General features: G+C 35.2%; 2 protein-coding genes across 6 annotated transcripts; one reads left to right on the forward strand and one right to left on the reverse strand.

Moving 5' to 3' along the window:
* Window positions 1–936: 936 nt before the first annotated feature.
* On the forward strand, window positions 937–11,213 carry LOC108227367 (uncharacterized). 4 transcript variants are annotated; one of them, XM_017402471.2, is made up of 16 exons: window positions 937–1,107; window positions 1,212–1,384; window positions 2,765–3,283; window positions 3,788–3,886; window positions 3,991–4,043; window positions 4,578–4,635; window positions 5,469–5,551; window positions 6,107–6,184; window positions 7,133–7,212; window positions 7,969–8,153; window positions 8,574–8,648; window positions 8,973–9,013; window positions 9,475–9,580; window positions 10,005–10,087; window positions 10,615–10,688; window positions 10,948–11,213. In XM_017402471.2, the coding sequence occupies exons 2-16, from the start codon at window positions 1,223–1,225 to the stop codon at window positions 11,055–11,057; spliced, it is 1,806 nt and encodes a 601-aa protein (XP_017257960.1). In that variant the 5' UTR covers window positions 937–1,107; window positions 1,212–1,222; the 3' UTR covers window positions 11,058–11,213. The 4 variants fall into 4 exon arrangements, with proteins under 4 accessions (XP_017257960.1, XP_017257962.1, XP_017257961.1 ...); XM_017402473.2 differs by having other exon boundaries at window positions 967–1,107; window positions 1,212–1,378; XM_017402472.2 differs by having other exon boundaries at window positions 967–1,107; window positions 1,218–1,384.
* Window positions 11,214–11,516: 303 nt separating this feature from the next.
* LOC108227366 (YTH domain-containing protein ECT1) lies at window positions 11,517–16,964 on the reverse strand. 2 transcript variants are annotated; one of them, XM_017402467.2, is made up of 8 exons: window positions 16,603–16,964; window positions 16,084–16,121; window positions 15,801–15,975; window positions 15,114–15,190; window positions 14,518–15,030; window positions 13,594–14,082; window positions 12,658–12,870; window positions 11,517–12,265 (listed from the first exon to the last, which is right to left on the reverse strand). In XM_017402467.2, exons 1-8 carry the CDS (start codon window positions 16,676–16,678, stop codon window positions 12,035–12,037), a joined length of 1,812 nt encoding a protein of 603 aa, XP_017257956.1. In that variant the 5' UTR covers window positions 16,679–16,964; the 3' UTR covers window positions 11,517–12,034. The 2 variants fall into 2 exon arrangements, with proteins under 2 accessions (XP_017257956.1, XP_017257958.1); XM_017402469.1 differs by having other exon boundaries at window positions 16,615–16,952.
* Between the last annotated feature and the right edge of the window lie 394 nt (window positions 16,965–17,358).

Consider the following 17,358-nt stretch of genomic DNA (forward strand, 5'->3'; position numbering starts at 1 on the left):
ACATAGTTTGATGCACCATGCTTCTGCAGATTGTGATATTTCTGGCCCCAAGTTGTCAATTTATGTTCTGTTTTGCCAGATTGACCTTTTCTACCGTGGCTAGAGGCTTCCAAATCGTACAGTGTATTTAGTACTCGATGACTTTTTTTGGTCCTTGGGGTAACGGGGTAACCTATGAAAGTAATTTATTTATAAATAATTTATAATTCAAAATATATGTATCTGTTCACTTATACAAGGCGGTCGGGTGTATTTGTCTAGCGGGTGAGCGTGGTTTCGACTTTCGATAGCGAGTGTAAAATTGAGCAGGTAAAAGCAAGGATTGGGGTACGATTTTGAATGAATACACCGTAAGAGTGAGTATGAGGTTGTGTAAATAGAAGCAGTCTCGCGTTTGATTTTTTGCAAAGCTTTAAGTAGGTGGGTGATCATGTAAAATGTATGGACAAACGCATTTCAGGTTCGATTATTTTACAAGATGGATATAGATTTAAGTGGGCGAAATTTTATTATTTTGAATTCAATTCTTCAAGAGTGATATAGATTTAAGTGAGTGTCCTATTATCATATGCTAGTTATCTTATATGATTATTAGTCATCTTTCACGAGACTGATGCTAGTTAGTCATCTTTAACGAGACTGAGATTAAGATAACGTATTTGTCACTCTAAAAGTTAATATCATTAATTTGAGATTTTGTTAAGTAAATGTCATATTTCATACTAATCACGAGAATTTTAGGTGGCAGATGAATTACACTAAAAGAGCAGGCTGAGATAATCTGCAAAATTATAATGCTTAAATTCATCAAATTATTATACATGAATAAGAATATAATACAATATGGAGTAGTATTTAGCAGAAAAATATATTAAAAAAAAAATTAAAATACACGTGAACGGTTTGAAATGGTTAAAGCAGGGCAGGGTCACACTCACACAAGTGACATGTGACTCTTTCTGTTGGCAACTTAGCATTTTTGGCTCTAGAGCAAAGTATATACCGGAGGAATAATATAATAACATTATGTTACTCCCTTGGGATTTGAAAGGGATAGAAATTCGAGAACATAATTGAACTGAAGCTCTGCTCCATTTTACCTGATCGGTAAGCTATATTTCAATCAATTATCTGTGTTTTGTGTAAATTTACGTGAATTGATGCAGTAGTTAGTGTGCGATTCGAAGTTTTAATGTTATGCGTGTTTGTAGATACAGAAATAATGGAAGCGTTGAGAAGCAGTTTGAATTGTAATCATACTCGGAAGATACGTGTTGTCCATGACAACACGAAGCTGAAGCTGAAGAAGAAGAGTTGCTTGTTTTTATCGAATTCGAAGCGAATCTCTCCGCTCAGATTTTGCGTTCGATCAGCTCACGTAAACGTAATTATTAGCATTTCGTTTGTGTTTATTGCTTATTTTTAGCTCTGATTCTGCTTGTTTAACCTCAATTTTACTGTTCGTAAACGTAATTATTAGCATTTCAGTGGCGTTCGTTGCTGATTTTAAGTTGGATTATGCTTCGGCAGCCTCAGTTTTAGCGTTCGAGCAGCATGTAAACGTAGTTAATTGCATTTAATATGTGTTCATTCCTTTTATCTTAGTCATTGCACTTGCATTTGCTTTATAGTTTATAAAATATTTATGTGTTTAATTGTGTGTATATGTGTACTAAGGTAGTAGTGAGTGTTGTGTGTGGTTTTAAGTTTTAGTATAGCATGTGATATATACAGAACGGAAGCATTGAAAGCAATTTGAATCATATTCATGTATGCTCTATGTACACATACTGCATTGTACAATTTACATAAGCTTTGGGCGCAAGCCTTATGATTAGCTGAGTTCGTTAATAACTTTTATTTTGACTGCTTGAAATTGTGTGAAATATGAGTGGAAGTTTTATGAACCTCCTCTGGATACGGTAGTCACAAATTAAACCTTTGATAAAGTGGATGGAGCAAATTTTGGAGAAAAAATATATTATATCATGCTTGGAGTACATATTTGTATTAGTATTTAAACGCAAAACGTTGAAGTGGATTGGTAAATCGGATGGAGCAGAGCTCATCATAGATGGGGTTAGCTTTTGATGAGATTATTTTGGGAAGAGAATTAGAGAACATTGATACATCGAGGAGAACAATTTGTCAAAGTCATGCTTTTACACTTGCATAATATTTGTTTATGAGTCCAACTGGCATCAGCAGGGGATTTATTTTTATTTTAGTGGTGAAATTTAAGCTTAATTTGGTAAAACCATTAACTATACAAGACAAACACAATGTATCCACGGCATTACCTAAAAACTGAAAAGGAATGAAATAGGCGAAGTCTATACTGTTATTTAACAAGTTATTTTTACTTGTTCTTACGTTTATTATTGGATTGTACTTTGGTGGCTAATTTGGTATTCTAAAACATTTTTATGTGTCCGTGATGTATTCTTTAACTTCTTGTGTGGCTTTGTGATCAACACACTGCACCGACTACATAGATACCCCCATATTGTAGTGCGATTAGCCAGATAATTCTGGTTGTAAACTTGAAATGACTTGTAAATAATGACAAACAATTAGAGGTCGAAACAACAAGAAGTTGTAAGACTTAGACGTACTTTATTCTTTTGTCAGGGTTTGGAAATGTCATGCAACTTCCATGGGATTTTGTGTTTCTTAGTCTATTGGATGTCTGTCAGAAAAGGGAACACATTCATTGTTATGCTTTGATAGTTCTTATCTCTTACTCCTAGCTCTATATTGTCAGCTAGACTCTGTCAAGCCAAAAGGTTCAGTAGATCAAGAATCTGAAATTCTGGTCTGGCCTTCTCCTAAAGACAAAATCCCATTCTGGAAGAGAGATTTTCCCCTTTCTCATGTCCGTGCAGAAGGTCTGCCTAATATAAAAGACACTGATCTTCTCCATATTGTTCATATAACTGCTGAGCTAGCACCAATAGCTAAAGTTGGTGGTCTTGGTGATGTTGTTACCGGACTAGGGCGCGCATGTCTATCAAGGGGTCATAAAGTAGACATTATGCTCCCGTTTTATGAGTGTATCCACAAACACAATATAAATGAGCTGGAACTAGTAACTACATATGCCTCATATCATGATGGAAACTGGGTACCTACCAATGCATATCATGGAGTAGTTTCAGGCATTGAAGTGATATTTATTGAGCCTTCCAACCACTTCTTTAAAGGGGAATCTGTATATGGAGGCTCATACAATGAGCTCGAAGCATACTTGTTCTTTAGCCGTGCGTGCCTTGAGTGGATGCAGGTAGGTAATCAGTAATTAACTACCACTGTTAGCATTCCGTGAAAGTGAAGACATGAAATATTATCTGATATGCTCCAAAATTTCAAATACTTCTCTACAGTTAGCTGATTGTATCTAATACTCAATCTATCTTGGATCCAACAAAAAGTTTGTTTATGTAATGCATAATTTCTAATTACTTGTTATTAGCAACTTCTATTTTCACATTCCTCTGCTGCAAGAGAATCTGGTTATATATAATATCCTCCGCCCCCCTGAAGCAGCATGTAACATTGGAATCACTTTGTAAATTATCATCTTTACACTATTTTCTGTTTGGACACTATCTATGTTTCTTGGAGTCTTGGGGTATTAATAAGCATGCAATAACTGCAGAGACGTCAATTTTTGTGTTATATTGCCATTCTGATGATTGCTGTCTGCTTAGCTTTCACATCAATTTCTTTATCTGAGAAAATTATTAATTTTTTATTTATTACAGAAAATGGTATAATTTTTTTGTAGATTACTGGAAAAGAGCCAGATATTATTCATGTTCATGAGTGGCAGACAAGTGTACTACCCCTGCTTTACTGGGACATGTACCATTATCTCTCGCTCCAGGTAGACTTGTAGCTTCTACTGCTTTAGTTTCTTCACTGAGAGTCGTTATTAAATATGCTTGCAAAGGGAAGATCTTAACAGTTGCAATTGGATTGTATTTGTAGAAGCCAAGAATAGTATTGACAATCCACAATATGGAGCATTATGGAGAATGCAGGTATTCAGATGATTTATTAATTTATGTAGGTCATTATTATTATTATTATTATTATTATTATTATTACTATTATTATTATTATTATTATTATTATTATTATTATTATTATTATTATTACTACTACTATTATTATTATTATTATTATTATTATTATAATTATTATTATTTTACCAGTAAATTTTGTGTAATCAATCAAGTATGTTATAAAACAATGATTGGTTATGTAGTTAGACTTCTGTGTAATAAGCTTATAAGCTATCTTTTACTCATTGCAGTTTCTCCCCAAGATGATTTGCTTTGATTGTTATACTTAAATACTTTTTCAACATGTTTGATATGGGATAATTCATGAAAGACATCAGTATTTATTTCAGAAGTCAGAAGTACACAGTCTATCACTGTGACGTGTTTCTTGAAATTTGTGATTGCTTGCTTTTTCAGGCTACTTAGTAGCATCACTTGGTTCCTTTCTTATTCTTTTCTTTTTAAATATTTGCTTATACCGTGAATCTGTTTCTTGTGTTTCTGTGACAGCCAGGAACAGCTTAATAAATGTGGTCTTGATGGATCTTTATATGGGACTCTTGATAAGGTTACCATTTAATGTCAACACGATCATGTGCATGTTAGTGAAAAACAATAGCAAACAAGCACTGTCAATGAAATGGTAAAGACAGGCAAACTAGTATGGGCATGGAAAAAATTAGGGTAGATGGCAGAAAAAATTTGCTATAAATTGGATTATCACAATATATGTTAGGTTTTCCACACTCAAGAATTTCAAGTGAACCATGTATGAAGGCGACTGAAATTGGGCTTTTGCATGAAACCTTGTATGGTAATATATGTGTGTGTGTGTGGCATAGCCAAAAAAATCAGGCTCTATAAAATTTCCGCTAGGAACTAGAATTTGGAATATAGTTGTGTTCTCTCACACTCGAGAATCCAGTTACTCCCAAACACCTATACTTACTGAAGGTGGCTAGAAACAGATCTTAATGCACCCCAATTGCTATTATATAGATATCTGTCCAAGTAAAAAGCATAAGAGGCAAGATAGACTAATAAGTGGATTCATCATTTAGGGGACCTTAATGATCTGTAAAAGTTTTTCGTTAACTTCAAGCTACACATGATCGTATGAGATAGGAAGATTTAGATAGATGGCAACCTTAGCAATATTCTTTGCAGGATTGATGTGATAAAACCTCTTGAATTTAATTATTTTAAGATTACTCATGAGTTAAGTGGCTTCCATTGTGCAGGCTTCTGACTGAGGTTCCATATTACAACTCTAACAGCATAGTTCAGTATATCAGATATATTAACTTAGTTTGGTTTAGTTTGGTCAATTTCCGCTCTTTTTTCATAAATTAAGTGAAAAACTGTAAAAACATAAATGTTATTCATTTTCTTTATTGGCAGGCTGTTGATGATAGAACCATTGGCCATAACCCTGAAAGGTTGAGTTTACTGAAAGGAGGCATTGTGTACAGCAATGCAGTGGTGTAAGTAGTGCTTTAGTGTACTTCTATAGCCAAAAGCATTTATTAAAAATAATTCACCGATTTCTCTTGAGTGTATATTCAGATTAACATACTTGGGTGTTTGATACTGATGGCGTTATTCTGTTTTTATTGCCTGATTTGTTTTCTGATTCAAGCCTTTCTATGTATAGAGATACTCAGATCATTAAGCACCAATCAGCATTGCCTGCAGATTGTATTGTGTTTTCCTGTGAAGACTTTTATGAGAACCCTTTTTTCTAATCGATACATATTTTATTTTCCTGAACACCATCATGTGTCTTTTTAGTTTCAGTATAAATATCTGCCAACTCACTAGGTATTGAAGGAGTGACATGCTGACATGCTTCAAATTAACCCCTTAATAAGACGAGATTTTATTAGCTATAGTGCTGCGCAGCTGCACCTCAATTTCCTTTTATAAAATATTCATTCGTGTTTGCTAAAAGGGTTCAGTTAAGATATGTATGCACATGTAGACAGGCACATTGCACTAAATTCTGCCTAAAACAAATGTGTTTTTCCTTCTCTTTGCAGTACAGTTTCTCCAACGTACCTTACAGAAACACTATGCTCTGGATGGCTTACAAGAACCTTGATGCAAAATCGTGATAAGTAAGATCTTCCGAGGTCATATTAGTAGTCGCTGTACTGTATAATTATATTAGCATTTGCTACTGGAGAAGTGCTTTCAACTTGCTCATTTCTTTTCTCTTCTAGTTTGCACTTATAATTGCGATTCAATTTCACAACAACTTATGTTGCTGCTCTTATTATTTCTGAACATGCAAGTATCTATAAATGTATGAATATTAACATGTCAAGGATTACATAGGGACGTGGGTCATGTTATCAATCAGGCGATTGTACATTTTATAAAAAGGGTACACTTACTTTTGTATCATCTCACTAATACTCATTTTTCTGTGTTGGAGGAGAATATTTTACCTTTTTCTAAAGTTCTACAAAGCATTATTAGAAGATATATAAAAAGTTGATACATAAGTTTCAAATCCTACCAACAATAAGTCCCTTCTGCATCTGATAAGGTCTACATGCCACTATGTTGCCAATTCTTCTAGGCACTGCATGACTGTGATGCCAAACATAGAAAAGACTTACCTATAAAGCAACAAGCATTTTCCTCTCTATAGTATATCTATGAAAAACTTTGTGTGTTTGATTTTCATTATGCAACTACTCTTATCGTTTTACATTTCCCATATAACTAAAATAAAAACAAAAATGGGGGTAGGCGGTAAGGGAACCGGGGACAAGAGTGTAAATCGAATTTAAGTTATAGTGAAGAATGAAGCTCACACAAAGGCCGCACATGGAGATAATACCGCAACTACCTATTTTTGATAACAATTACATAATGAGCTTTGGAAGGATCGCCAAAATATTCTGCGACTTATATTGAACGGCCATAGTAATCAGTTCTGATTTCTGTAATCTTTGTAATTTCCATACTCTAGTAGGTTAAAGACTTGAATGGTTTATTTGGAATCTACTATAATTCTTGTTGTATGAATCTGAAGATGTACAGTTTTGCTATTGTAGATACATTGGCATTTTAAATGGTATAGATACCACGATATGGAACCCTGCTACTGATGCTTTTTTGCCTATAAATTATGATGGTAAGGTTCTTTGTCCCCTGATCATGTATTCGCATATACAAAAAATGTTAAGCTTTATTAGTTTCAGTCAGTTGTTTGAATAACATGTTTCTTACCTTAGTAATAGGCTAAAAATTTCAGTAATTAATTAATGTCATATATAATACAAGTCACATCATTGCTGCTGATGATAACTGTTGAAAATAACTTTTTTCATATAATTTTTTTGTGTGCGTAATTTAATTATGAGATTCTAGACTGGTGAAATACAAAGACTTCCATGTTGATCTATATCAGCTCACGTAATATTACATTTTCGCACTTATGAAATACAAACTGTAGTATGTATTATATGAAAAGACATTCATATACCATAGGGGTTTTATATCAAACTGGCCATCCGTTGCGTCAAAATATCTCACTTGACCTCCCATCTCATGGGGGACTCATTTAAGCCACTATAAACCAAATATATATCATTTTACCCACATAACTATTCATACTTCTTTACTAAATCATATATCAAAAATGAACCGTTTATTTTTTTTTACTACAAAACCACTTAGAGTATTTTCCTAATTGTCTCTGGTATTTATCAAAATAATTTGGGAACATAGCTATGTAATTAAAAAATATATAACTACAAATATAGATTTATGTGATCCCCCTACCCCTACCTCCAGTTACCATTACTAAAGTATATTATGTTTCTTTTTATTCAACAAAGTGCCCAGATTTTTCTGTCATCAACATTTTGATACTTATTTTCACCTGCAGCCCTGAAAGTAGGTGGCAAGAAAATATGCAAACAATTTGTTCAGAAGGGGCTCGGCTTAGCCTCAGAAGATACTGAAAACAACAACGCCGCTGTTCGGATACCATTGATTGTTTGCATCACGAGACTGGTTGCTCAAAAGGGTCTTCATCTGATTAGACATGCAATCAAACTTGTGGAACAACTTGTGAGTGACCCTTCTAGTACTACCTAAACTGCATATTGTTATTTCAATCGATCTATGATATCCAAAAATACATAATCTTGTTGTGGATATTCAAACATGAGGTTGTGTTAAAATTATTTTGAAAGTTAACTAATAAGGAAATGATAATATATATCAAACCTTTTGTTGTATATTAATGCTGAAATACTTTTATCTCAAGCTTTACTAAAATAACAATGCTGGATGACGTGCATTTAATCCCCCCACCTGTGGTGTACCTAAATACAATGCATTGAAGTACTATGTATATTACTAAGGAAAACAATGAATTAGTGTGTTAGTGGGATGGAGAGGGAGCTGGCCCGCATAGAGTTTTAGGAAATTAAGAGAAGTAGTTGTGTTATGCATCTTGTTTTGCTTTGACAGTTATGTACCTTACAGGGTGGACAAATGATCATTCTAGGAAAGGCATCCAATACTCAAGTGGAAAGGGAGTTTGAAGATCTTGCAAATTTGGTTGGTGATTTATCAATTGAATAGTCATAATATACTTGATCTACGTATTTGCACTCTTGCTTGACTTCTCACATATGGTATGAACATAAAGAATTCATTTGTCAGACGGATGTTATTTGTTTTGTGAGGCACAGACCTCCGAAACTCCTTTTTTATTATTATCCTTGGTATTTATCAATTGAATAGTCATAATATACTTGATCTACCTATTTGCGCTCTTGATATTTATGGTATGGACATAAAGGATTCATTTGTAAGAGGAATGTTCTTTGTTTTGTGAGGCACAGACCATCCTTAATATTTAATCATCTTGCTCTTTTGCAGCATAACAAAGACTCTAACATCCGGATCCTTTTGATGTATAGGTGAGCCTTTTCCAGACACCTAATTATTAGAAGTACTTTACTAGTCGGCCTTTATCATAAAATTTTCTTTAAAGATTTACGTGAATATATTATATCATAAAAGGCATAATCGGACCAAACATACTAAGTATGTACCTCTCAACAGCAAGGAAGTTGTCCCAATCCCAATCTATTCATCCATAACAGCAACCACCAGTACCTTAAGTACAAGGCCATTCGCTACTCGATTACTTCTCAGTTCAAATACAACCATCTATTAATGAACTTGAATATGTCATTCTTGGGCATTTTATCGAAGTTCTAAACTAAAGCATGGTGATATGAAACACATTCTCTTGCCTTGAAATAAATAATTGCTTGTAACTCCCAAATCACAAACCATGCGGAATAAAGTAAGACATGGTGTATACTAGTGAACTTAGCCTCCTTTATCATGTATTGATACAGTATGATTTCTGCAGTGAGGAACTGTCACATATGCTTTATGCTGCAGCAGACATGGTTTTGGTGCCTTCAATTTACGAGCCGTGTGGACTTGCTCAAATGATCGGAATGCGATATGGAGCGGTATTATTCATTTCTCATTTGTCCTTCTTCTCTTTTGCGGGCAACTACTAAATTAAACTTCTCAATTGAAAATAGTACTTACAAGTTCCTGCACAACACCTATATGTTGGTCAAAATATGAACCAATACTTTAGTTTAGTTCTGTGAAATGAACCAGGACACCTTGATTATAAATTAAAGCGCACTGCATGGAACATCTGCCTAGTCTCTGTGCATGAGGTTTTAGTGCTTAAAAGTTAGAAGTACCGCCATATATTCATGTATGTATGCATCTGAGGTTCTTGCAAAATGAATAGCCTAATAATTAACATGACTTGTGCAATTTCTCTACATAAGCTGCTAAAATCAAGAAAATGCTAATAGGAGGCACTACGATGCATTGACACAAGAATATTCTAATGAGGCGCTATGATGCATATGACAGGTCCCTGTAGTTAGAAAGACCGGTGGCCTGGCTGACACAGTCTTCGACATTGATGATCATTCACAACCTGAGATGGCGAATGGGTAATCTTCTGGTGAAAAGAGATGATTATTATGCAGATTAAGAACATCTTATCCTATTTGAATTGTCAGCAATGCTACTCTGAGGCTGGGACTGGGTGTGTGTGGGGGGGGGGGGGGGGGGGGTTAATACCATGAATTTTGGCAATGAGGGGAAGGGAAAGGGGTCTTGTCACTAGGCTATCAACAAATATCTAACCTATTCATTCTGCCATTCACAAAACAAATGCTGACTAATCCCTATAAGTCAAGTCATGTATATTTCCTTCACCATAGAACAACCCCTAATCCTTCAAATCGGAAAAAAAGAAGGTAATATAATCCTTTATGTATGTGCAAAAGAGATTGATTAAATGGTTAGAGATGATTTGAAACTATGCTCCAATAGTTATTTGTAAGTTATGTATAGGACTCCTTTGGCTTCCATCAAGTAGTTTGAACAAGGATATGCAATTACTGTACGGGGCAGAGTGCTTTATACTAATATACTGAGTTTTATTAGCCTGACATCAGACTTTTTTGTTTTCAAGCTTTGTCTTTGAAGGAATTGATGAAGAATCCTTGGATGGAGCTCTGCACCGCGCATTTTCATACTACCAAGAGAGTAAGCTCGGACTGGCTCAACTTTTATCCTATTTGTTCCTCTTGGCATCAAACTCAATTTTGCATATAGTTATGTAGACTGATCCCTACACAAGGAGTTCAACAGAACTCGTATCATTTTTGTCATCATGGCACAAACATGATATGACACATAAAAAGAGTGAATAAGTTCCGTCACGTTGAAATAAGCTTGAATTAATACTTTGGATTTATATACAAGGATCTAATCACTCATATTCCTCATCTATTGTTTAATGCAGAACCAAATGACTGGAATCGCACAGTTCAGAATGTGATGAAAATCGATAATAGCTGGAACAACACCGCAGGGAAGTACATTGATCTCTACAACTCTATCAGGGTAAAATAAGGAATATTATATTACAGCCAATCACCTAATCAGATTCCCAAAATGATAATTTGCTTGTATATATAAAAAGGTGCCAAAATATAATAATTGTGTGGCGCATAAAACCTCTGAAATCTAACCATGGCTGGGAGGTTATAATAAATTCTGGATTTGATCTATGTGTTCGTCAGTCAATTGTTATGGAGTCCGAATGTAGGCTCTAGGTCAAGTATAGCCAAAGAAGGGAGGTAGAAGGGCTGTAAAACCACAACTGATTTGGCATCATCCATGATCTACGTTGTGTTAATCAGGTGAAAAGATTTGGCGTAACAGTTTATCTTTGCCTAAAAACGCAGAACATTGCTCATATACGAAGGTTAAATCTACTTGCAAAACCAAATCATTGGGCATTGCAACCAGTGATGCTACTATAGTCAATTTAACATGCACATGACCATAATTTGTCTAATGCATGCAACATTTGAAAAAAAGAACAGTGCTCATCTATTGATAAAATTTCTAACAGATGAAAATTTTATAGTTCCTTCTGTGCGCCGGCACAAAATTTAAATGCCCTGCACTGGAATTTTTCAAAGAAAATCTTTCAACTTACACAGGGCACCAGCAAATGTCACCAAGCCAACTTGATGGTATCTTCATGTACCTTCTGTGACTCTTAAAACAAGCAAAAGTATATCAGCAAGAACTAAAAATCCCACAACTAAACTACCTCTCGCCCCCGTCCCCCTTCAAGAATGACCAAATCACCAGTAAACTCCTTAACTGACATTTAAAAAGAAAAATAAACTAGGGTCGAGGTGAAAGATTGAAGAACTTGGTGTACAGCTGAGCTTGGACTATAAAATACAAGAGCAGATACTCCCTGCCATCGCTTTTGCTTAAGTAGGGACTCTTGCTCTCTATTCCTAAATGGCTAAACCCAGTACCCAATACATCGATCTTGTCTGCCATCTGGGTTTTGCCATATCACTCCCAATTTACTTTCTTTTGTCGTCATTGACTTTCAGATGAAGGGTACTGGCAACGTGATCCAATAACTGATCTATTGGAGCAACAGGACTTTCATCTGGACATGGCTGTTTAGTCCTCTTCTCCTGCAATGACCGTTCCTCCCTCCCATCATAATAACTGAAATCATCTAAGATTGATGACTCAGATTCATGATCTTTGAAAATTTTCAACATTGCGAGACCTTGTTCCAGTTTCACCTGAAGCAAATTAATATGAATATCACGTCGGTGTTCTCACAGAATTGCAACATTAACTTAATTAAAGCGAAAGCAACGCAATTTTTTAAAGCATGTAAAATAACCCCAACTGTGTGGCATAAATTTCAACTTTGTGAATCTACAATTACTGAGTGTTTAAAATCTCTGTAAATGTACATGAAGCTAAGAGCAACAAATGATGCATTGGGGCAGTTATATAAAGACAGCATTTTCTGAGAACCCAAGTTCTTGAAAAGCTTTAGAGGAAAAATCTCAACCAACTCTTCATAATAAACAGAAAATTTCCTTTTAAATCTCATTATCTCCATGAAAATAACAATTGACCATGAGAAGAAGAGTAACTGGAAAGAGAATTAATAAGTGCCAGGTACCTCTTGAGAGTCTCGGCTGTGAGTTACAGGCTTGTTATCATTATTGTCCAGAAGAATATGGCGAAATCGACCATTTGGCACATCTTTTACTATATGCCACCGGACAGGGAACTGGCCACTCCATCTATCCTGCTGCCAGTAATTTGCATCATTCTCGAAGTCAACAGGTCCAGTCATTTCAGCTACACCACAAAATTGCCCACTGGCATTAACCTGGAATATATTTAAAACAGTGTTAAAAAAAAAAATTGTATCAAGGATAAAACATAAGAACAAGAACAGATCTACACACAGAAACTTGGTAGAATTAATAGGTTTCACAAATTTTCTTCTTAATCAATGACAATCAATGTGGTCGCGTTGTCAAACTATGCAATCATTCAGCTTACATTCTTGGCATTAAGTACAAAACCTTGCTTCGAGTATAACTTTGTCATTATAGTACCAGACATTTATTGATATTCCATTTCACATATATAAATTTCTTTACTCAACAAGAATTATGCCGTTCATGAATCAGCAAATTGGAACGAGTGCTATATCCCCATGAAAATATAAACCAATAAAGTACTATCCAGAAACTCAATACAATATATACAGGAGGCCGGCATGTGCAAAAACAATCAGACTGAAAATCCAATTTGAAGTTGTTGGTTAGTTAAAGATATATACAATCAAAAGTTGACGTGTGAGTTTTGTGTGGGTACCGAAAGTTAGCCTGTGACTTATTGATTTGTGAGGGTACCAGTTGAACGCAAACTATATTTGTAAATGGTGTTGCTCCCTAAGCATATTTTTAATGGGCACAAAAATCAGCCATTAACTATCTTGGAATCAAAAATTATATTGTAAATCTAGCAATCTTCCAGCCACCGACTTGTCACAAAATTGACAGCTTAACTTATATTTCTAATTTTAAGGGTGCAAGTAGCATACCGAGAAGAACAGAAAAACTGGATAATTGCCACCATCATCCTTGACTTCTTGGTAAGCAGCGTCCAGTTTCTTGTTCCCAAGAGGTGTGCTGGCCCAAACTTTATATTTAATACTTTTGTGAACATTATCCTCGCTGAAAGACTTGATGACAAAGAACTTGGCCTTCTCATAATCTGTGACAAAATCCGGTTGGTTGTATAGTTCAAGATTGACTCCAGAAGTAGATGCACCTGCTTTTGTGATAACAGGTGCAGCCATTTCTTCAGTATTGTTTTTAATTTTTGGCCTCAATGCTCTTGGTCCTCGATTTCGGTCATTGGGTGGGCCATGTGAATCAGCAGAAATACTAGCTGAGTCCCTATCCCTTCTCCCACCTTTGTCAGTAGTAAATCGATTAAAGCGACTCGCATCCCAGTTGCCATAGTTTGGGATCCTAGAAGAGATATTATTCTGATAGCGCCTTGTAAATGGTGTTTGCTGCTGAGAAGCCTACAAACATAGCCCAGATTATAGATGGCAGACAAATTCAAAATATTCAAGACATATTTTGTGTCAGATAGCCCCATCTAATAACTGAATATCAGATAAATTCCCGAACAGAAACTGGAAAGTCTCCAGATATTGCAAATGTGCCCTAAAACAACTTTTCTCTAAAAACAGAAGATAAATGCTATTGGAAATTAAAGTTTTTCAAACACGATAATCTGAAGCTAATTAGGGATCCAATAGATCTAAGACTCATTTTAGAACTATTATGCTCCGCAAAATCTCCATAGATATATTAAGAAATTACTAAAAAAATAATCAAAGCAAATAAAAAAATCATCAATCTTCAACAGCAATACTCGCACAGTAAATCTTTCCTATTTCAAATCATATGTGCTACTTCACTGATACAAAGAATTTCTGAGAAAGAAGACGAACCTGTGCCAGGCTATGGTCATAGGATCCAAGTATGCCCACAGGCTGTGTATAAACAGCTCCTGGTGTCAATGGAGACAAAATGTTGCCCGTGTCAGAAGAATTTGATCGGATAGCTGGATTTTCACCAGATCCAAACTCTCCTGGGTATTTGTACAAGCCAAGGCTACTGTTTCCAGGTGGATTACTAGCAGGAAAGGATCCAAAGTGCAAGTAATAACCAGATCCTGGTCCAAAAAGCATATTGTCATTCAGACTGTCTTGACCTGTACTTACTGGTGTCACCATCTCAGTTTGAGACATTGAATGAGAAGAGGTAACATGTGGGAGACCCGGAGAAATCGATTGCGGATAGTAGTTGGGTGACATAGGGATTTGATGTGGAGAGTACAACTGACCATCTAGCAAAAACGGAGACATTGGACTAGCCAAAGGAGGAAACTGTCCATATGCCATTTGGGTATCAAAGCTGTAGCCAGAAGGAAAATACAGCGATGGATTGTCGTTGAACATTGCCTATATTAAAGCATGAATCTATTTAGCAAGTTACTTCAAAGGCAAAGGACAAAATAAAATGTGAGAAAACAACTTGGACTCACTGGAGGCATAATCTGTAGATTATTGGCATTGACATAGTTGGGATACTCCCCCCAGTTACCATTGCCATTTTCATAAGCTGAACAACAAACAAAGAAGAAATAAGTAATACATCAAGATAGATAAAGAAATAAAGATATAGAGTGGGAAAATATGGCCTCAATTTGCAAGGAAAAATGCAAATACAATTTGTTACATAAGAAGTTAGTTTTAAGTCAGCATGTCTATTGCCAGGAATCAACGGACACAAAAAGGAGTCTATTTTGGCATTGCCTTATGCTACTGTACTTGCAAGTTGCAGCAAAAGGTTTTCACATCATTGCATGTTTTATCTTATGTAATTATGTCAATATCATACAACATAATGTACATCACAACAACTTTTTATTTATGTTATCTCTCACAAATGGGCCACGTAATGCTTTATAATATACACCAAATTGGCAGCCAAAAATAATAACTAGCAGAATAGCAATGCAATTATACGGCCAACATATATTCTTTAGCATCTAGGCAACCACAACAAATGGTTGTTGATATCCTTACCCCTGCATTAATTACTGTTTACTTGAAGCAGCAGACGAGTTTTTACTGTATTTTTCTTGAGCAGAACAAATATACCAAAATCAAGCATACAATCAACATAATCAGTCTTGGAATAAGAATAATAGCACGATTAGGAAAATAACCTCCATAGTAGAAACTTTGGTCTAGTGGAGCATAAGCATTAGGTTGGTAGGAAGTGGCAAGTGCTCCACTCGATACCATTAACTCTGGCGGGTTGGTTACTATTCTTGGCGGCCTGACACTGTTTGTATCAGTAGAACTCGCAGATACAACCTTCTCCTCTTTAGGTGGCAATGTCTGGCATTAAAAACTCAAAGTGTTAAATGGAAACAAATTACATACTTCAAAAAACTATTTTAATTAACTACACTGTATAACAGGAGACACTGGTATCCACCAAATTACCTGTTCAATCAAGTTATCAGGAACAAATTGTCTCTCAACTGCATCAAATAACAAATTAGTCATAAATTACCAGCTACAGTCTCATAAAGCAAACAGCCAACTCAAACACACGAAGCATCTAGAAATTTTAAAGAAAATTCCTCACATATTAATAAAACGCATTCAAGTTTTCCTCACTATACAAAACGTAACTGCAGAATATCTTCACAAAAAATTTCTTGCAATTCACTTGAACTCACTCTTAACATCAAACTTCAAGCCCGAAGAACATAAGACGCCGAAAATTCAGTTTCACTCAGTGGCAGCATCTTATATATCAAGTAGAACTCGAAGCAATTAGCCGTAAACAACAGAATCACAGTCATATACACTTATATATCTCAAATTCACATTCCTCTAAACCCTAGAATCCAAAAATCACTCAGATTCACAAACAAGTACAATTCAACAATCAACTTAACATTAATTTAATCAAAAAATAAACAAACTAAAAATCACACACTCAATTATTATACATACATGAAGACGTACCGGTAACAGGAGAGGTGGAGACAGAAGCGACCCGATCCGGACCCGGTTGACCCGATTTCTCCATCACGATCCGAAGGCGCAAAGCTTCAAATCTCGAATCTAGAAATAAATTCAAATCTAATCCTTTTATATCAACACAAAACGAATAATTAATAGAAATAGAGGCAAAAATCAAAAATTAATTCGAGAGGGTTTTTGATAATATTTATTTGAAAATAAATAAATTGTGAAAACCAAAAATGAATTCGAAAAAAGAGAGGGGTTTTAGTTTTAGGTCATATACACACACAGGCCGTGTGTATGTACAGGCTAATTATATTATGTTCTTCTTTTTGTTTTTTTTCTTAAGGCGGTTCCATTTTCTTTTAAATTCCGAGATCTTGAAATTAATTCGCTGCTGGAGTTGTTTTTCGCCGTTACGCGTTTGTAGTGCGTGACGGAACGCGCTGTGGTTGATTTCTGGAGCGTGGTGGGAATTCTCTGTAGTGTGAGTGGGTGATTTTTTGGACGAGTCAGCGCCTTGCAGGCAAGGTGCTTTATTAGTCAAATGTATATGTATATGTATCTTCTTTACGAGTAATACAGGGATGGAGTAAAATATATTATTTTTGTTTAACTGTTATGTTTTTGTTTTTTACAAATTCCTTATTTTGTTTTAATTTCAGAGAATACATAAGACTATATTTTAAATAAAATATCAGATCGATAAAGTCAAGAATATGATATATCTTTTTCTTGGTTGAT

Source organism: Daucus carota, chromosome 6 (assembly GCF_001625215.2).
Source record: "Daucus carota subsp. sativus chromosome 6, DH1 v3.0, whole genome shotgun sequence".
Taxonomy (NCBI): Eukaryota; Viridiplantae; Streptophyta; class Magnoliopsida; order Apiales; family Apiaceae; genus Daucus; species Daucus carota.

Excerpts from the sequence above, each read along its gene's own strand:
- LOC108227367 (XM_017402471.2), top strand. The coding sequence starts at position 1,223 with ATGGAAGCGTTGAGAAGCAGTTTGAATTGTAATCATACTCGGAAGATA. Across the intron at positions 8,154-8,573 it reads TCAAACTTGTGGAACAACTT|GGTGGACAAATGATCATTCT; the intron begins GTGAGTGACCCT and ends TGTACCTTACAG. Across the intron at positions 10,689-10,947 it reads ATTTTCATACTACCAAGAGA|AACCAAATGACTGGAATCGC; the intron begins GTAAGCTCGGAC and ends TGTTTAATGCAG.
- LOC108227366 (XM_017402467.2), bottom strand. The coding sequence starts at position 16,678 with ATGGAGAAATCGGGTCAACCGGGTCCGGATCGGGTCGCTTCTGTCTCC. Across the intron at positions 15,976-16,083 it reads CTGATAACTTGATTGAACAG|ACATTGCCACCTAAAGAGGA; the intron begins GTAATTTGGTGG and ends TTTTAATGCCAG. Across the intron at positions 12,871-13,593 it reads CAGTTTTTCTGTTCTTCTCG|GTTAATGCCAGTGGGCAATT; the intron begins GTATGCTACTTG and ends AATATATTCCAG.